This window comes from Anguilla rostrata, chromosome 7, assembly GCF_018555375.3.
Source record: "Anguilla rostrata isolate EN2019 chromosome 7, ASM1855537v3, whole genome shotgun sequence".
NCBI lineage: Eukaryota > Metazoa > Chordata > Actinopteri > Anguilliformes > Anguillidae > Anguilla > Anguilla rostrata.
In genome coordinates, this window is record NC_057939.1 from 1704606 (window position 1) to 1725118 (window position 20513).

The 20513-nt window shown below is 42.9% G+C and overlaps 1 protein-coding gene and 1 pseudogene across 1 annotated transcript in view; both read right to left on the minus strand.

Moving 5' to 3' along the window:
* The window catches only part of LOC135258439 (interferon-induced very large GTPase 1-like), a 465270-nt gene that overhangs the window by 93217 nt on the left and 351540 nt on the right, over positions 1 to 20513 (minus strand). The window contains exon 21 of the mRNA XM_064341833.1: positions 12894 to 12935. Coding sequence (XP_064197903.1) covers positions 12894 to 12935 — 42 coding nt within the window. The remainder of the gene's footprint in view (positions 1 to 12893; positions 12936 to 20513) is intronic.
* LOC135258444 (up-regulator of cell proliferation-like) lies at positions 1726 to 8215 on the minus strand (annotated as a pseudogene).

The following is a 20513-nucleotide window of genomic DNA, read 5'->3' on the forward strand; positions in this document are numbered from 1 at the left end:
TAAAGTAGTGTTTTCTTTGACACTTTGCCTATAAGGCCAGCATCCCAGAGTCATCTCTTCACTGTTGCAGGTGAAACTGATGTTTGGTGAGTACTGTTCAATGAAGCTGCCAGCAGAAGATCTGTGAGGGGGCTGTTTCTCAAACTAGAGACTGATAACATTGTCCTTGTGTGTAGTTGTGCATCTGGGCTTTTCACTTCTCTTTCTGTCCTGGTTATTCATAGCACTCACACTGACACCGCAGCCCAGTATCTCCCCCAGCCTCCCCCAGCCCAGAGACTCCCCCAACCCAGTGCCTCCCCCAGCCCCCCCCCCCCCCCCCCAGCCCAGAGACTCCCCCAGCCTCCCCCAGCCCAGTGCCTCCCCCAGCCCAGTGCTTCCCCCAGCCCAGTGACTCCCCCAGCCTCCCCCAGCCCAGTGACTCCTCCAGCCTCCCCCAGCCTCCCCTTGCTCAGTCTTCTCTGGGATCTGCTGAGCCAGATGGACTGTTTGCTCACCATGTTAGAGCATGCGCTGGAGCAGAGAACACAGCAGTCTCATGGTGGCATGGACTGTCAGCTCTACAGAGGTCAGAGGAGCAGAGTGAAGTCTTCTGTGCCCTGTGGGGTACGTGGGGATTCTGGACACTCTACCCTACCATGGCAATGTGTGGTGTGTCCAGCAGCCAGCGGGAGAAGCCCTTCTGCTCCAGCTGCGACCGGCGCTTCAGTGACAAGGGCACCATGCGGAAGTGCGCCCAGGGGCACTGGAACCTGAGGCTGCCCGTCTGCCCGCAGTGCAGCAGGGCTTTCTCTGAGCGCGCCAGCCTGAGGCACCACCAGAAGATCCACCATCACCAAGATCCAGATAAACAGACTCTTAAATTGTGTTCACATTAAAGAGTGAGTTTGAAAGCAGTGAAAACACCTTTCTAATAACCAAAACAAAAACAAAACTAGCAAAGAAGACAAGTCTTTCCTGCATATTTTAGTGTTGAGAACATTTTTTCCCCATGTGTATGCTTTGACATCCTTGGCTCTGTACAGGAATGTATCCATTTCTAGCTTGTGTAATGCTAACTTGTGTGTAGATTTACTGCATTATCTGTTGTAATGGTGCCTATGAAATGTGCTGGGTGAAAGATATAATGTATTCTCTGTTTAAGTTAATTGTTTCTGGTTTCTTGTAAATAGTGGAAATCTTCTCAGAATAAACTGGAGCCATTGAGAGGAGACGATGTTCCCTTTTGCCCTCGCCTCACCTGGACAGGAGTCACCTCTTTAGCTTTTGTGTGCTTCATCACCCTTTTCCTGTCCCCTGACTGAATGATTTATTCCCCAATTTTTTGTCACTTTTTAAATGGCTGACTCTACTAACTCCTGCCCCATAATGTGTTGAGTCCTGGTCTAGCACACCCTGTCTCGAACTCCACGTGGATGACTCCTGATTTAAATCCTGGTTGATTATACGACTAAAAAGTTCAAGCTGTCATCTTTATGCCCCTTTCATTGATAAAGATGGAGAGGTTTTTTTTTTTTCCAGTGCAGGTAATTACATTTGGCACTAGTGGCACTAAACAGTGCATTTTCAGCTACCTGTGACAAAGGTAAAGCCAGCAGCAGTGATGTGATGCTAAATTGATTTATTGCCATCTAGTGGTAGAATGGAGATACTGCCATAGTCTTCAGGCAGCTCAGTTGTTTAGGCAGTGAAGAAAATAAGGAACTGTTCATTCAGTTCAGATGAAATTAAACATTTATTTTGAATGTGATTATGCCATTTGTGCAAGTAATAAATGCTCAAACGTGGTGAAATACATCAATTATACTAAGTGCAAAGAAGCAAAACAAATTTTGAATCCAGTTTTCTAAAAAAAGAAAAATAAACAGTCATCATAAAAGCTATAAGGGTGGCACAATGGTGTAGTCCTGGGTTCAAATCCCTGGGCCTTTCTGTGTGGAGTTTGCATGTCCTCCCACAGTCCAAAGACATGTCGGCAGGCTAACTGGAGACTCTAAATTGCCCATAGGGATGAGTGGATGGTGTGTGTGGTGACCTGTCCAGGGTGTATTCCTGCCTCTCGCCCAATGCATGCTGGGATAGGCTCCAGCAGCCCCCATGTCTCTGACCAGGATAAGCAGGTATAGATAATGGATGGATGGATGGCATCTTTGTGCCTCAAAGGTCAAATTTCTTTTTTTCCAGGAAGAGTGAATTTCTATATTAAGGCTTATGAAGTGATAACAACAATCCTTTTAACATTGTAACAATAAATCATGCATTTAAACTATTTGAAGAACATGAATGGATGAAACCTATGCTATTGTGTAAACAGATTATCGAGGCACTTAATAATGTATGACTTCAAACAGCCAAGCTAGCAGTGATGAAGAGCTGATAATATTACCAATAATACATGAAGGTTATGTGTTTTATTAATAGAAAAGACTTATTATAGGAAGCATAGAAAAAAAAACATAAAATGTAGTTTGTATTTTCGTTAAAAGTATTCTTTTTGATATCGAGGTCACAAAATTAAACAAACTTAAAATATCTAGCCTAGATACCGTCCCTGATTATGCATCCAAGCAATGGAATAATGAATAAATCTCAGCCATGCTAACTCAGACAGTGTGTATAGATGCATAGGTTATGATAGAGGTAACATCACCTTTTAGCATGTATGTGGTTTTATATGTATAATGACTGGATGAGGGTATTACCTGTATATGAGTATCAGAGACGGTGAAGGCTGCAAAAATGCAGTAATGTATGCATCAGTGATTATCTCTCTTTCTTAACATCAGTGATGATTTAATTTAATGCTCCCTTTTTGAAATGTGTTTTATGTTTATTGTATTTTTATTTTTAACCTATGTCCCTTTTTTTCATAGAATTCTACTTGGTTGGGGCACTTTTTGTGATTAGCCATGATATGTCTGAGTAGGCTATTAATTAATGCCACTCAGAAAACAAATTTTCGACCAGACTGCAACAGGGGCCATATAATCCATTTAATTTAGTCTCCTTCTGTTTTAATCTGGAAGGATTCCTTGTACCTGTGAGGAAACTATTTCATATGAATTCCAATCAGAAGATCATCATACTGAAACATCCATTCAATCTCCTGTTTTCATCTGGAAGGATTCCTTCAAGCTTTCCCTGGCTTGGTCTTTGGTTATTCGTTTCCAATGGAAGGGAATGTCAGCTGGCTTAGCTTTATATTCTTTGGCAAACGTCTCATTAAACTTGTTGAAGATGTACTTCCAGTAGTCTGAGGCCTGGATGCTGGTGTCAGGCTGGATGCGCCAGTCAGGATAAATGCTCTGATAGTCCTTGTATGGATGCCATTTCCCCTTAGTTTCATACGACCGGAACATTCCCTCACTGGCAACACAGGAGGAGCAGACCTCAATCAATAATTTACAGGAGTCCTCATATCTGCATCTCCCGATCCCCTGAGGACGGTGAATGGAAGCAAAGTGCTCTTTGTGGTTCTTGCCGCCTGCTTCACATGGGGTCTTGCAGAAGGGACACTGCCTCCCACAGCCACACACCCTGTTAAACAGCTCCTTCTGTGGCTGAAAGGGCAGTGAGGTCAGCCTGGCCCTCACATCCCTACCTTCCTGAAACTCTGCAGTAAAGGACTGCTCCATTTCATCCACAAGCACCTTCAGACACTGGGAAAAGTCTTCTGGCTTGGCAGTGTTTAAGGCCAGGACCACTTCAAGGGGGTCTTTGGGGATGATGAGCTCCTGTAGGTCACTACAGATATCCTGAATGAACTGCTGAATGTTCTGGTCCTCCTCACCCCTTCCTGTCACTCTTTCATTGACTTTCCTCTCTGCATTCTTAATGGCTTCCTTCAATCGTTTAACCATCACCTTCATGTGCTTAATCTCAATGTTCCTCAGGCCATCTCCCTCAGAGAACTGCTTCACCATCTGCTCAAATATCCAGTCCTGCACAAAGCTCTCGTAGTTCCTTACATAATTCAAAAAGTCCTTAAAGTTATCACCTGAAAGCAGCTGCTTGAGGATTGAGAACTGGAAGAAGGATCGAGTGCTGAAATCAATGGCTTTCTTCCCTGTTAACACTTCATCCACAAGGTCAGGACCCAGAGACATGGTGATGTATTCCTTCACTGCAGGTGCAAGACAGTTGTAGGTGAACTCATTGGCTTTCCTCTGACACTGGTCTCTTTCATTGAACAGGTCCTTAAAGTCAGTGCAGTACTGTTGCTTGGACTGCTCCAGACAGTGACGGGGATCATTTGCATTAATAAAATCCAAATGCATTGTTTGAAACTCCCGTGCTGCATGTCCACAGATATGGATCTTCAATTTGACCTGAAAGTCAGCACTTGTATCCAGATCCCTGTGTCTGTCCAGGATTTCATCTATTATATGAAACAAGCCAATCATGTATGTGTTATGGTAATCAGACCTTGTTCTCACTTTTTCAGCAACAAACTTCCTGCTGCACTCAATGATGTGATCAGCCATCTTTTGTGTTTTTATCTTCTGCTCTTTTCCAAAAATTGTGTTCCATATCGTTTTAAGCATTCCTTTACTCTTCATCACTTTGAATGGCTCCATTCCACATTCAGACAAGTCGCCAATGTTCGACAGCATTTCACGTACTGAGCTGCCCTTCATCTCCAAGTTAACCCTCAGCTGGTGCTGGATATCGTGGACAATATCTCGTTTTTCCAGGCCACAGAACTGCAGTTCTTTCACAGTCTTATTCCACATCTTCTCAAATTCAGTCTCCAGCTCTTGATCTGACAGATCTTTTCCTGCAGTTCTCAATCAGGTCCAGCACCTTCTGCTCCATTGCAGCTGTATGATTTTTCTTGATTTTCTCTAACCTGAACATACCCTTTCTAATCTCCACCGTGGCATCTAGCTTGTTTATAACAGAGTGCTCTGTCTCCATCCGGATGGCTTTGGCTGAGTTCATGAATTCCTCCTTGTACTTCTCTACCCAGTGAACGTGTCCCTCTGGTCTATCATAGAATTCAGTGAGATTGTCCACAATTCGCTTCTCTCCTTTAGCCAGTTCTACAGAGGCCTCATTTTTCAGGCTGCTCATCAAGTCATCCACATTGGAGAATGGCTGAGACTGTGCTGCCACTGAACCAGAGTTTGACACCTTTGTCTCAGCTTGGCTTAACCAGGAGAACATGCTCTTCCTGAAGGCCCACTCCCATGTGTTGAACTCAGTCCAAAGCTGAGTATAAGCATCGGCCACCAGGCTGTTGCGGAAACTGAAGATGAAGTTCTCATACTTCACTGTGCTCCACATACTCTTGGTCCATTCAAGGAACTCATTGAATGTGTGTGGTGAGCTCTTTCCAGATGTGTGTTCCTTAAAATTCTCAATCACACTCCTCTGGAGCAGATTCACAGACTCAATGGAGCCAGCATTCACCGGTGCCATGGGAGGGATGTCATGCCAGAGCCCTGGGATGTACCAGGTGTTTCTCTCTGGATCATACTCCATGACATCAGTAAATTTTTTGTTGTTTCCCCTCTTTTCCATTTTAGCTGCTGCTTGGGTCATCTCATTCAGCTGCTCCAGCAGAAGCTTCCTGTCCCTCAGGTTTTTGTCATGGGCAGAGAGGTCTGGGACATTCTGGTGCACAAACTGACAGCAGGGTTTTCTCCCAACTTCCTTCATGCGCAGGATATCCTTCATCTCTGTGCAGTTCTCCATGGCGATGTTGATGACTGTGATGTCACTCAGCCCCACCACCAGAGTGGCCAGTTCATTATCATGCTCACAACTATCATCCAACTGGGCCAACTCTGCTGACTTCAATCCTTCAGTGTCAATAACCATGATGTAATCACACCCAAGCTGCTCTTTAAAATCCTTTTTTACTTTGATGAGGAGCATGAAGGCACCTCTCGTGCACCTGCCACTACTGACGGCAAACTGGACCCCGAACATGGTGTTCAGGAGGGTGGACTTCCCAGTGCTCTGCACCCCCAGTACAGTGACCACCCGGATCTTACATTTATACTGTGTTAGTTGATGGAGTTCCTTCAGAACCTGAGTAACCCACTGCAGAGGAATGTTGGATGCATCTCCATCCACCAGCTCCAGAGGAAAGCCTTCCTGCAGCAACTCGGCAGCCAGACGTGGCAGATCCTGAATCTCAGGGGTGGGGCCTTTGGGGTGTGAGCAGGCTGACTCGTACAGCTGACCCATTTCCCGCAGGAAGTGCTCTGTCCCCAAGGAGCTACTGGAGATCTTCCTGTCCAACGCTGCAATGACCTCTTTGTTTTCCTGAGAATTCTGACACTGTTCCTTGTACTCGGCCTGAAGGAGTGGAAGGCTTTTGCGTGACAGGTTGTCCAGGTTGATCCTCAGCCACTTGAGGAAATACTTGCGCTCCTCTGTGGAACCAGACATTGCAGAGATGAAATGGGCCATAGACTCTGAGATTTTGTGAGCCCTCTGCTGTGCTCTGAGCTTCTGCTTCTGTTCTGCAAGCTCGTTCCTGTAAACTTCAATTTTTCTCTCCCCAGCATTTTTCATCCTGCACTCTTCCTTCTCCAATCTGGCCAGCTGTTTCCATGCAGTCCCTTGCAAGGGCAGCTCTTTCTCCTTGAAGCTTGGTATATCAGATATCCTTTCTGTGATTTCATCAGCGTTCTGCTTGCCTCTCTGACAGTAAATGTAATCTTCATCAACATGGATTCCAAGCTCATGGGCAACAGCAGACATCCGTTCAACGCTCATTTTGATCATGTTTCCCTTTAAAATGCCACTGATAGCCAAACGCAGGGTTTTGATGAATTCTGCATCATTCATCTGTGGACCCCTTATGATGATGTTGCTGGTTTGTAGCTGTAACTCAGAAACACATCTGCTGAAATCATCTTCATTGAAGCTCTTGCTCTGTGAATTGATGATCCAGAACCAATGAGCCTTCTGGTGCTGGGACTCCAAAAATTTGTATTCAGACCCAAAATCATCACAAAACACAAATACGGCAGCAGAGTTGTGACAAAGGAAAGCGTACTGAGTTTCAAAGTCCCTGAGGTCCCCACGGAGGTTAGCTATAGCCAGTGGCTCAGAGAAGATATCAATGTTTCTCTTCCCACAGGGCAGATACCAGCTGATCTCCACCAGCCCATTGGAAATCCTCTTTGGGTTGTCACCGCACTCCATGTTTCTGTGAACAAAGGTGTCATGGTACTGCTGAGGGTTGCTGAGAACTTGGTTCAGGATCTGAGACTTGGACAAGCTGCTGTTTCTCAGCCTCACAAAAGAGACCATGGGGAGCTCAGAAAGAACAATGTTCTCCTCCACAAACCCTCTTTGGTCCTCCAAAGAGTGTGGCTTGTACTTTTTCACAATATCCCTCATGGCCCAGAGCATTAAAGTTCACTGCTGTGTATCACACTTAGGAAGGAGCAGAGGCACAGAGAACTAGCACATGGACATTTTCAAAACCATCTCCTGCTGGAGAAAGCCATCCAAGCAGAGAAACACAGCAGTTATGAGGTCCAGGGGGTTGACTCTGTTGCTGTGGCCCTGTGGATTGCGCAGGGTGTTCAGTAAGCTGTCCAGGTTTTGGGAAGTCATGTCCTGTTTTGAGGCACACCTCACACTCCTAGCAGTCACATTCACCATCAGTAACTTCCTCAGGAAACACCACGGCAGAGATTTCAGAGACTGGATGCTTTCATCACTTAAAGTCTCTCCATCAATCTCCAGCACCTTGCTCAGAGTCAGCTTGTTCTTCAGGTGGTGTTCCAGTCCCAAGTCACTCAACAGCACATCCAGACTAGTTCCTATCATTGTGGAAAGAATTGCATTACGACATTTCTGTACAGTGACACACAATCCTTTTAAAATGACTAATAATAGATGTGAATGTAATACTTACAAAAAGGACCTGAACAATTCAGCGTATTTTTATGAGGTTTAAAATGACAAGTATAAATATTAAATATGCATCCTCAAATGAATACATTTTGTCACTGACTTGTTTGTATGCATGTTGAGTTGGTCTTGCTGCAGATGCCGTTTGGAAGGACTGCAGTGATGTTGAAAGTATATTCCATCCCGGGTCTCAGTTCAGTAAGGACAGCTGTGGTGGTGTTGGGTGCACATATCTGTAATGTGGGCTCATCTCCCTCACAGCTGTAGGTGATGTGGATGTCATGAGAAACTCCCTCCATGCTGACCGGTCTTTCCCAGCACAGCCTCACTGACCTGCTCATCACATCAGTGGCTTCCACCCTCCCAGGGGCAGATGGCTCTATTTGAGAGAACAGAGAGGGAGGTTTCAGTCAGAGCTGTAATTTCTCTTAGCCAGCAAATTCTTATTATATTTTTCCAGAAAAAGTGCAGGATATTTATGCAATAGTTTATCAATTTACTTGTAACTCTACAGTATAAAAAATCAGAAGACAACACATATATTCACATGCACACCTAAAAACTACTACAGATCCTGGCAGATTCAATCCTAGATATCTTTGTACTTCAGAATTTGGAGACTTTATAGTCCACAAGAGGAAGTTTGCTTTGCACAAGTCAGTGTTTAAAACATCAGATATTAATTCTATATCACAATGACTGATGTGAGGGCCGCAGGCTAACAGTCATTAAGCTCGTTCAGGCTTGACTTTTCTGTAATGAGCCGTATTTGAGACCTATTCCACAATGAAGGCACAGAAAGTTCATAAAGGGATCAGTTGGATTTTAGCAAATAGTAAGAGACTAAGAGATCACAGAATATACTCTGTCATTAAATTAATTGCGAGCTTAAAAAGTAATAGTCCCTGACCCTCACCAGTTAGATCACCTCAGAATTTAATGTTTTTTTTTTTTCTGTGGCAACCTGGGGAATTAAATAGGATGGAAAATGTAAGTTGTTGTACAGCCAATCAGATATAGGGGATGATTACAGTGGTATCCAAAAGTTTGGGCACTACTCACTTGTGTGTATGCATGCTGAGCTGGTCTTGCTGCAGATGCCGTTTGGAAGGAGTGCAGTGAGGTTGAAAGTATATTTCATCCCAGGTCTCAGATCAGTAAGGACAGCTGTGGTGGTGTTGGGTGCACATATCTGTGATCTGGGCTCTTCTCCCTCACAGCCGTAGGCGATGTGGATCTCATGAGAAACTCCCTCCATGCTGACCGGTCTTTCCCAGCACAGAGTCACTGACCTGCTCATCACATCAGTGGCTTCCACCCTCCCAGGGGCAGATGGCTCTATTTGAGAGGACAGAGAGGAAAGGATCTCTTAGCCTTTAAACAGGATATGTAAAGCTTTTATTAATTTATGTGTATCTGTACAAGATAAAAAAATCACATGACAACAAATACATATTGCTGGGTTATGACTGAAAATTTTCCTTACATGAAGCATTATACCTGCATTTTGTCAGGGTTCTGTGTCTTCCCCCTTGTTGTTCTCTGTTGGGCCGCCAGATGGCGGCACCCCTACTTTGTGTTCTGTTAATTGTTTCATTGTTTCCAATTACCCCATTATTAGTTACCAATTGTCTCGTGTTCCCTTCCCTCTCTGTGGCCTGATTGTTCATTGTGCCCTCCTGTGTCTCGTCTGCGTCGCTTCTATTTAAGTCTCCCTCTCCCTGCGGTTCTGTTCCTGCCTGTGTGCCTGTTCGCGGTTTTGATACCTGTTTTTGGTTCTGTTACCTGTGTGCATGTTTGTGGTTTTGTTACCTGTTCCTTGCCTGCCTGTTGCCTGTTCCCTGCCTGCTCTGTTCCCTACGTTTTTTTGGGATTTTTATATTTTTGTTTTCCTGCGTTTTTGAGGTTTTCTTTGTGTTTTTCATAACCGCCCTGCGAGGCTCTCTGTTCCCTTTGTTCCCCTGTTGCTTATTAAAGTCTTGTTTTCCCCATTTTGGATTTTTGCATTTTTGCCCTCTGCATTTGGGTCCATTCCCGCGCCCCGCCTGATACATTTGCATAAAATGTCTAATTGACCTTACGGTAACTGGAAAAAATATATTTCACTAAGTGCAGAATATTTACCTTTACAAGCCAATATAACTAACTATATGCTTTTTCACCCCATACAATGTATCGGCAAGAGCAGTATAAATTAAGTGCATTAGGGGGTCCAAGGATATGTCAATTGGAGGAGGCCCACATGGTTAGTGTTGGTATGGATTCCTTGATCCTAGCCTGTGATTGGCCACAAATGGAATTTTTGAATATGGTGATTGAATGAATCTAATTGGCTGGAACAACAGTTCTTTGTCTCTGAGAAACTATAAAAACTCATGTGTTGCACTTTATATCTTGGAAGATTGTACTTGTACTTCTTCCAGACCGGTCATTTTATAAAAACATCAAATAGAGCTCCTGTTTCTTTATTTCAAACACCATCATTTTTGTTACAAAATTCCTACCAGACACTGGCACACTGAAAAGCACAGCTGATCCAGGCAGACTGCATCTTCCCTAACTCTGAGTGACACTATGGCCATTAATGCACCTGTGGGGCTACCGGCCTCCGATAGCACAGGCATGGTCAGGATTTGCTCCCAGGCCAATACAGTAGAAACATGCTTTACCAGTTTATTTTACACACTAAAAACATTTCCATTCCATATTTTATCATGTCAGGCTGCTTTTAATAAAGGGTAACAGACAATATACTCTTTCATTAATCTCAAAACTGAAATTATTTGTAAATGGTTTGAAAACCTGTTTCTTTGTACCTGGGGCAGGTGTGTCAGGTGTGATGTGCTCAGCAGGTGTTGTGTCTGTCTGCTGGTTCTCAGACTCCAACAGACTTGTCTGTGATTCGTCCTTTTCTTTCCTCTCTTTCAAAGTTTCCTGAAAATCAGACTTTCATTTACCCCCCATTTCATCCCCCTTTTACCCACAATTTGGGAAATCTCATTTCATTGAGAAGTGAGATTACATGCTGATATTTTAAAAAAAAATGTAAGTACATGAAACACTGAAAAATACACACAAAGAACATTGAAAAGATCCCACTGCGGCCCTCCAGGACTGGAGTTTGGTCCCTGTTCTGGAGTTTGTATAAGAACTCTCACCTCCTCCTTCTCCAGCTCATCCTCGTCCTTCTCCTCATCCTCCTGATCTTCATCCTCCTCCTCCTCCTTCTCCTCTTCCTGCGCAGTACACACAGTGTCTTTGATGTCTTTACTCAAAGTCCCATCCATGGTGTCAGTATCTGCTAAACCACTCTCTGTGTCTGACTTAGCTGGGTCTGCAGAGGAGGGCTGGGACTGGGCCAGGCATGAGGATGGGTCCTCTGGTGCTGGTTCTGGGCCCAGACTGAATCTGTTGTCTGTGGCCTCCTCCTGATGCTCAGAATCTGCACCAGAGATGTTCAGAGACAGACCACAGTCACACTCCCTGCTATAAGAGGAGCAAGAAAGGGTCCACAACCCTTATCATGCACCCCCATGTAAAAATTTGATAATTGGACATCATAATAATGACTTGAAAAAGGGTAAACTCATAGCCCATATTTATATGGTTTTAAATGAGAAGTCTAAATATTAAGTTTGCATTTAGTCCATACAATGTATCTTCAAGAGGAGGTAGACCCCAGCAGCAGTATAAATTAAGAGCATTAGGGGGTCCAAAGATATGTCAATTGGAGGAGGCCCACATGGTTAGTGTTGGTATGGACTCCCTGATCCTAGCCCGTGATTGGCCACAAATGGAATTTTTGAATATGGTGATTGAACGAATCTAATAGGCTGGAACAACAGTTCTTTGTCTCTGAAAACGATATAAACTCATGTGTTGGACTTTATATCTTGGAAGACTGTACTTCTTCCCGACCGGTCGTTTTTATTAAAACATCAAATAGAGCTCCTGTTTGTCATCTTTATTTTCAACACCATCACTTTTGTTACAAAATTCCTACCAAACACTGGCACACTGAAAAGCACTACTGATCCAGGCAGACTGCATCTTCCCTAACTCTGAGTGGCACTATGGCCATTAATGCACCTGTGGGGCTACCGGCCTCCGATAGCACAGGCATGGTCAGGATTTGCTCCAAGGCCAATACAGTAGAAACATGCTTTAACAGTTTATTTTACACACTAAAAACATTTCCATTACATATTTTATCATGTCAGGCTGCATTTAATAAAGGGTAACAGACAATATACTCTTTCATTAATTTATTGTGGACTCAGAAGGCACTGCTGTTATAGCACTAGCCCCCCACCTTCACCAGGTAGGTTACCAAAATTCAATTCTCTTCTACTGTGGCAACCTGGGGAATTAAAGTGGTTGGAAAATGTAAGGTATTCTACAGTCAATCAGATACAGGGGATGATTAGTGGTCAGATGTAGCAAGTTAGTTTATTTGTGGGGATTTGGCCAGGACCAGGACCCCTTCTCCTACACTGTGCTGGGACACTGGGTTTCTGTTTAGACCAGAGGGAAGAGTGCCCCCTACTGGCCCAACAACACCTCTTCCAGCAGCAACTTGGTTTTCCCGGGTGACTCCAATACAAGTGTGAACCAAAAACAACAGATTTCAAAACACACAGCTATTAAAACACACAGGTATTAAAACACACAGTTAGCCAGGTGTCTCTTCATGGGGTCCTCACCTTTACTGACGGTCTTATCTTTAGACACACTCACACTCTCCTTTGAGTCTTCAGGTTCCTTCAATGAAAAAACACCACAGGCAGTATATTTATATTTTGCAAGTCTTGTTACTTAATAGCTTATATATTCCGGAGCTGGCTTTTTATTATTGGACTTTCACAGCACTGCTGTGAATTTCAGGACATGCACAATTTATGATCAAATATGTGCATACCAGCAGTTGTCAAACAAGGCCCCAAATAATAAATGATTAAAACTTTTACTTCGTCAGAATGATTATCAACAGTGAGAACCTTCCTTGGAAAACTTACCTTAGCCTCATCTTCAAGGTACTCCACGGCATCTTCAAATACCTGCAACAGAGCCACACCAAAACCCCTGTGTAAGAGCTGCAGTAGAGTTTAATAAGGCTAGTTTGAATGTCTTTGGCAAGTGCGGCAGAGGTGAGTAATTCAGCCGAGACCTGTCAGTCATCCAAGCTGACCAATCACATGCTTCTGAGACAGACGTCTGGGTGTGTCTGAATGTGAGTCAAGTATTGGAGGGCTGCAATGTTTGGTTTTTGGTGTATTTAAGCACTTATTTGCCTAATTTAAGTAAAACTTAAATAGCCATTTGCCTAAAAAGGTCCTTCAGGACTGGAATTAAACCTGCAGACACTGCGGCCCTCCAGGCCTGGAGGTAAACCTGCAGACACTGCAGCCCTCAAGGACTGGAGTTAAACCTGCAGCCATTGCATCCCTCCAGGACTGGAGTTTTGTCCCTGCTCTGGAGTTGGTGGAAGAACTCTCACCTCTTCCTCCTGCGCAGTAGACACAGTGTGTTTGGTGTCTTTACTCAAAGTCCCATCCATGGTGTCAGTATCCGCTAAACCACTCTTTGCATCTGACTTAGCTGGGTCTGCAGAGGAGGGCTGGGACTGGGCCAGGCATGAGGATGGGTCCTCTGGTGCTGGTTCTGGGCCCAGACTGGATCTGGTGTCTGTGGTCTCCTTCTGATACTTACAATCTGCACCAGAGATGTTCAGAGACAGACCACAGTCACACTTCCTGGTATAAGAGGAGCAAGGAAGGGTCCTCAACCTTTATCATCCACCCAAAGTCAAATTTAGATTAAAAGTGAGATTATTTGTATATGGTTTGAAAACCGGTTTCTTTGTACCTGGAGCAGGTGTGCCAGGTGTGCTGTGCTCAGCAGGTGCTGTGTCTCTCTGCTGGTTTTCAGATTCCAACAGACTTGTTTGTGATTCGTCCTTTTCTTTCTGCTATTTCAAAGTTTCCTGTAAATCAGACTTTTATTTACCCCTTTTACCCACAGTTTGGGAAATTTCATTTAATTGTGAATTGACACTGCATTCCTATATTGCACACAAACATCGTTTCAGCACGAATAGTTCTACTAGAAAACAATTTAATCTGAAATAAGCATTAAGGAATGACTGAACAAGTAAACTAATCAAATGGTGGAAAATGAATGCAGTTCAGCAAACTAGCTGCATCTATAACAAGCTAGGTATGATTTTCTTAACAGCCTTGAAATTGGCAGCCAACTTTATTCAGGGTTAATGTACCAGTATTTGTAAGCCTGCTGGTTAAAAATCAGTAGATTTTGCCTGCAGATAGACATTTATACATGTCCACTATATACAGTATTTTCACTGGGTCAAGTACTGACACCCAGAGCGGGTTGTCTAAAGTTTGCTCACTGATCAGATTTAAAAAGTGTGTGAGTTACTGAGCTATTCTGTGTGCTAGTACACACTTTATTTTTTGAAGTGTCATCTTAGATCTGTGTATCCTGAAATTAAATGAATCCCCCTTCATTGTAATCACAGCATTTATTCACATGATTTCAATCAATATATCCATCCCTGACATGTTCATGTCCCTGAGATTCAACAGTAGCTGCTGCAGTGAATTATTGACTCACCTCGAGTAATTCAAAGTGATTTTCAAAAGTGTGTAACTGATGCTGCACAGAAATAAAGACTGACTGATTAGCCAGGGTGTACCTCTGAGTCATCTGGGAGTTTGTGTGACCATCAGAGTGGGTGTGGCTTTGGGAGTGGGTGTGGTTATCAGAGTGGGAGAGTGGGTGTGGCTCTTGCTGATTGGGTGCTCAGGCACTTCCTGCCAGTCAGAGTCTAATACAGAGGGACAATAAAGCAAACAGAATGGCAGCCATCACAATGTAGGAAGATCCCTCTACACACGATAAAACACTGGCTCTAAAGTTCTTTTCAAAACTCAATTTAAATTGTCTACAAAAATTTTAGGATATTTTAATATATTCTGTGCTCTCACACTTTAGCCTTGCGCATGAGCAGGTCCGTTTCATCTGTCTTTTCAAAGTCTTGCTAAATCCTCCATTATATTAGCAATCTGCCAAGGTGGAAAAGCAGGTGGCTTTTAAAGGGACTGGTTTATTGCATGTTATGGCCAAGACACAGCTTTAATTAAGAGACTAAGTTCAGCCCATTTGAATCCTGCACCTTAATTTGCACTCAGATTATTCACAATTATTAAAAGTGGATTTGACCATGCACTAAATGCACTTTTGCCATGCACTTCAGACCATGAGCTAAGATGGTAAATGGTAAATGGACTGCATTTATATAGCGCTTTTATCCAAAGCGCTTTACAATTGATGCCTCTCATTCGCCAGAGCAGTCAGGGGTTAGGTGTCTTGCTCAAGGACACTTCGACACACCCAGGGCGGGGTTTGAACCGGCAACCCTCCGACTGCCAGACAATCAGTCTTACCTCCTGAGCTATGTCACCCCCCATTAAAATAGAGCCATAGGACAGCTATCTAAATAATCAGCTATTAAGTTCAACTTCATATAGTTGCTACTGCTTTAACTAATTTAACAAGCTGGGCTAATGCTTCCTGTTGCTCTGCAAATGAAGCTAGGGGACCTGGGTGCTAGCTTGCTATCCTTACCTGTGACAGGTGTCCTTGCAGAGCAATTTGGAGCTGCATTCACTGCAGCACTGGGAGAAATCCACCTGCCTCCATCTGGGCAAACATCATACAATTACAGCACAGTCAAAGCAACTTTTACAACATTTAGAAGTGTTAGGGGTTGGAGATGAAGGACAGCCAAGAATTTGCTTTTCTTCACTTATTTTAAAATATAAATCGAGTTGGCAGATGAATCTCATACGACTGAAATAGGTTTTTTAGCTTAGTTGAATTGTCTTGTATTTTTGTGAATAAACAATGGTCATTTTAGTCAGATGCATTAAGGATTCAAAAGTGTTCACTTCACAAGTGATTGTTACCTGTAGATCAATTCTACTTCTCATTGTCAACATGAACTTCGCTATATAAGGCCAATACATCTTATTGAAATCTCAATAAGATATTTTCACAATTATCTCTTGAGTAGTCTAGTTGTGGAACAAAAGCTGTGAATCTCTTCCAGGAAAAGTAAACCGAAAGTGTTTATGTCACCAAAGGGTAATCTTGGGAGTGGACAGTTTAAAAGGATTACATTACATTACATTTATTTAGCAGATGCTCTCATTCAGAACGAATTAGAATGCAGGAAAACATGGGGCGACATAGCTCAGGAGGTAAGACCGATTGTCTGGCAGTCGGAGGGTTGCCGGTTCAAACCCTGCCCTGGTCGTGTCGAAGTGTCCTTGAGCAAGACACCTAACCCCTAATCCCTAAATGCTCTGGCGAATGAGAGGCATCAATTGTAAAGCGCTTTGGATAAAAGCGCTATATAAATGCAGTCCATTTACCATTTACCATTAATAAGTTCAACTTGATTTATTAAGTAATTGTGTCAGACGTGACTAACAACATGTCAATAGAAAAGAGAATATGACATCACTAAACCCAAATGAACTATACTAAGCAAGAAAAGACGAATAGCTAATCCTTAACTCAAACCGATTATATAGCCTACGTAGCAAACCCTATTCCTTCACGATCCTTAGCGATAAACCTGGTGCTAGTCTGACATAAACCAATGCTTTTTCTTCACTTACCTGAAAAATCGATTCTAAAATTAATCCACAACGTTTTTCCGCATAAGAAGAAAGCGAAGTAGGAATGTAAAATCGGAATCTTTTTCACAGACCGTTGCTCCAAACCGGGCGCGTTTGACACTGAAACAACGATTGACTGCCAGGCAATTTTATATGCAAGCAAAGTTTCGTTTAGGGGGAAAGGGTGTGTGTTCACTGTATTTAATTTGTTAGATTACTTCTAGTTCTCATTGTCAACCAGACCTTGCTTCATATAGGCAATTCAAACTCTCCCAAAAAGCAAAAACTTTGCTATATAAGGCAAATAAATATTATTGAAATATCTTCGTTAATGATAAACTCTTGGGAAGTCTAGTTGTGGAACAAAAGCTGTAGATCTCTTCCAGGAAAACTAAACCGAAAGTGTTTATATCACCAAACCGAGCCGGAATTTCAACGTTTATTCACGGGTGAATCAACGTCGTGGATGTCGTGGATCAAGGTTGAATCACTGTTAAATTTTGTTTCTATTTTGAAAGCTGTCAACATTGATATCGCGACGTTGTTTCAACGTTTCAGTATCTAAAAAATATAAGAACATATTGCAGACATCCTTAGAGGCTATGCAATATAATTTTTTTAACCACTAATGCAAATTAACTATGGCAAGCAAGAACGAAAAATGCTGATGTTTAACACATACTGATTACATATGTAGCAAGCCCTTAAAAGAGAAACTCCTGGGTACTCCGGTTTCCTCCCACAGTCCGAACACATGCTGCTTAGGTTAACTGGAGAACCTAAATGGCCCCTAGGTATGAGTGTGTGAGTGAATGGTGTGTGTGTGATAGAGTGAGGATCTGTCCAGGGTGTATTCCTGCCCAATGCACAGGACAGGCTCTAGTCAGGTGTTTTAGAATGCTGTGGTTGGCACAGTGGTAAGCTGTTGGTTGGTGTGTGGTAGATTTACAGAATTCTCTGTTGCAATGTTGCATATTAAATGTGCTGGGTGGTAGATTTACTGCATTCTCTGGTTGTGTTCATTGGATCTGGTTTCTTGTAAATAGTGCTGATCTCTTCAGAATAAACTGGTGCCATTAAGAGGAGACGATGTTCCCTCTTTTTGGTTATCTTTATGTTTATGTTTAAACTGGATGGGTGGGCCTGTGATGGTCTGCTGCAGGTTAGCCTGAGCTCACCTGCCTTTTCCTCCGGCCTCACCTGGACAGGAGTCACCTCTTTAGCTTCTGTGTGCTTCATCACCCTTTTCCTGTCCCCTGACTGAATGATTTATTCCCCAAGGGACAGACTGATTTTCCCTGCTCCCCTCAGTAGCTCTGGGTTTGATTGGAAACACTTTCTCTGCACTTTGTGAAGAGGCTGCTGGATATACAAGTATGAGTGATTATGCATTTGCTTTGTAGTTCTGAAATGTGTGAAGACAGTAGGAATCTGCTGAACGTCTTGGAGCAGCATTTGGTTTCCCTCAGTTTGTTGGAGAACAGTTGGTGCATCCTGGGTAAATTCTGCTTTGATCTATATTTTTGTCACTTTAAAAATGGCTGACTCAACTAACTTCTGCCCCATAATGTGTTGAGTCCTGGTCTAGCACACTGTCTCTGACTCAAAGTGTACAGACTCCAGTGACTGAGTCCTGATGTAAATCCTGGTTGATTGTAAGACTAGAAGGTTCAAGCTTTCATCTTTATGCCCCTTTCATTGATAAACATGGAAAGGTTTTTTCCCCCAGTGCAGGTAATTACATTGGGCACAAGTGTAAATTGTGTATTTTCAGCTACCTGAGACAGAAGGTGAAGCCAGCAGCAATGATTTGATGTTAAATGGATTTATTGCTCTCTAGTGGTAGAATGAAGATACTGCCATAGTCTTCAGGCAGCTCAGTTGTTCAGGCAGTGAAGAAAATAAGGGACTGTTCATCAAGTTCAGATGAAATTAAACATTTATTTTGAATGTGATTATGCCATTTGTGCAAGTAATAAGTGCTCAAACATGTGGTGAAATACATCAATTTTACTAAGTGCAAAGAAGCAAAACAAATTTTGAATCCAGCATTCTAAAAAAGAAAAATAAACAGTCATCATGAAAGCGGCGCAGTGGTGCAGGCCTAGGTTCGAATCCCTGGGCCTTTCTGTGTGGAGTTTGTATGTCCTCCCACAGTCCAAAGACATGTCAGCAGACTAACTGGAGACTCTAAATTGCCCATAGGTATGAGTGGATGGTGTGTGTGGCGATCTGTCCAGGGTGTATTCCTGCCTCTCTCCCAATGCATGCTGGGATAGGCTCCAGCAGCCCCCGTGTCCCTGACCAGGATAAGCAGGTATAGATAATGGATGGATGAATGGCATCTTTGGGCCTCAAAGGTCAATTTTCTTTTTTTCAGGAACAGTGAATTTCTATATTAAGGCTTATGAAGTGATAACAAAGGCTCAAAGTGATAACAACAATCCTTTTAACATCGTAACAAGAAGAAATCATGTGTTGAAACTATTTGAAGAATATGAATGAATGAAAGCTATGCTATTGTGTAAACAGATTATCAAGGCACTTAATAATGTATGACTTCAAACAGCCAAGCTAGCAGTGATGAAGAGCTGATAATATTACCAATAATACATGAAGGTTATGTGTTTTATTAATAGAAAAGACTTATTATAGGAAGCATAGAAAAAAAACATAAAATATAATTTGTATTTTCGTTAAAAGTATTCTTTTTGATATAGACGTCACAAAATTAAACAAACTTAAAATATCTCAGCCTAGTTACCGTCCCTGATTATGCATCTAAACAATGGAATAATGAACAAAGCTCAGCCATGCTAACTCAGACAGTGTGTATAGATAAAATCTGCATAGATTATGATAAATGTAACATCACCTTTTAGCATGTATATGGTTTTATATGTATAATGCCTGGTTGATGGTACTACCTGTATCTGAGTGTCAGAGACAGCTCAGTGAAGGCTGCAAAAATGCAGGAATGTATGTATCAGTGATCTCTCTCTTTCTTAACATCAGTGATGATTTAATTTAATGCTCCCTTTTAAAAAAATATATGAGTTTTATTTTTATTGTATTTTTATTTTTAACCAATAGCCCTTTCTTTCATATGATTCAAATTGGTTGGGGCACTTTTTGTGATTAGCCATGATATGTGTGAGTAGACTATTAATTAATGCCACTCAGAAAATACATTTTCAACCCGACTGCAACGGGACTTAATCATTATTAATTCTTCATGAAGATTTACCGTGAGTATATTTTATAATTAATCAGTAATCCTACTGAACCATTTATCTGTTTCATCTGGAAGGTTTCCTTCAGGCTTTTCATGGCTTGGTCTTGGGTTATATCTGTCCAAAGAGAGGGGATGTCTGCAGGCTTAGCGTCATATTCCTTGGCAAACTGCTCATTAAACCTGTTGAAGACGTACTTCCAGTAGTCTGAGGACTGGATGCTGGTGTCAGGCTGGATGCGCCAGTCAGGGTAAATGCTCCGATAGTCCTTGTATGGATGTATTTCCCCTCTGTTTCACTCGACAGAATGCCTCACTGCAACACAGGTGAGCAGCATGAACATAATTTACTCCGAAACCGTATCTGTATACCCGATCCCTCTGGACGGTGAATGGAAGCAAAGTGCTCTGTGTGGTCCTTGCCGCCTGCTTCACATGGGGTCTTGCAGAAGGGACACTGCCTCCCACAGCCAAACACCCTGTTAAACAGCTCCTTCTGTGGCTGAAAGGGCAGTGAGGTCAGCCTGGCCCTCACATCCCCACCCCTCTGAAACTCTGCAGTAAAGGACTGCTCCATTTCATCCACAAGCACCTTCAGACACTGGGAAAAGTCTTCTGGCTTGGCAGTTTTAAGGCCAGGACCACTCAAGGGGGTCTTTGGGGATGACAAGCTCCTGTAGGTCACTACAGATATCCTG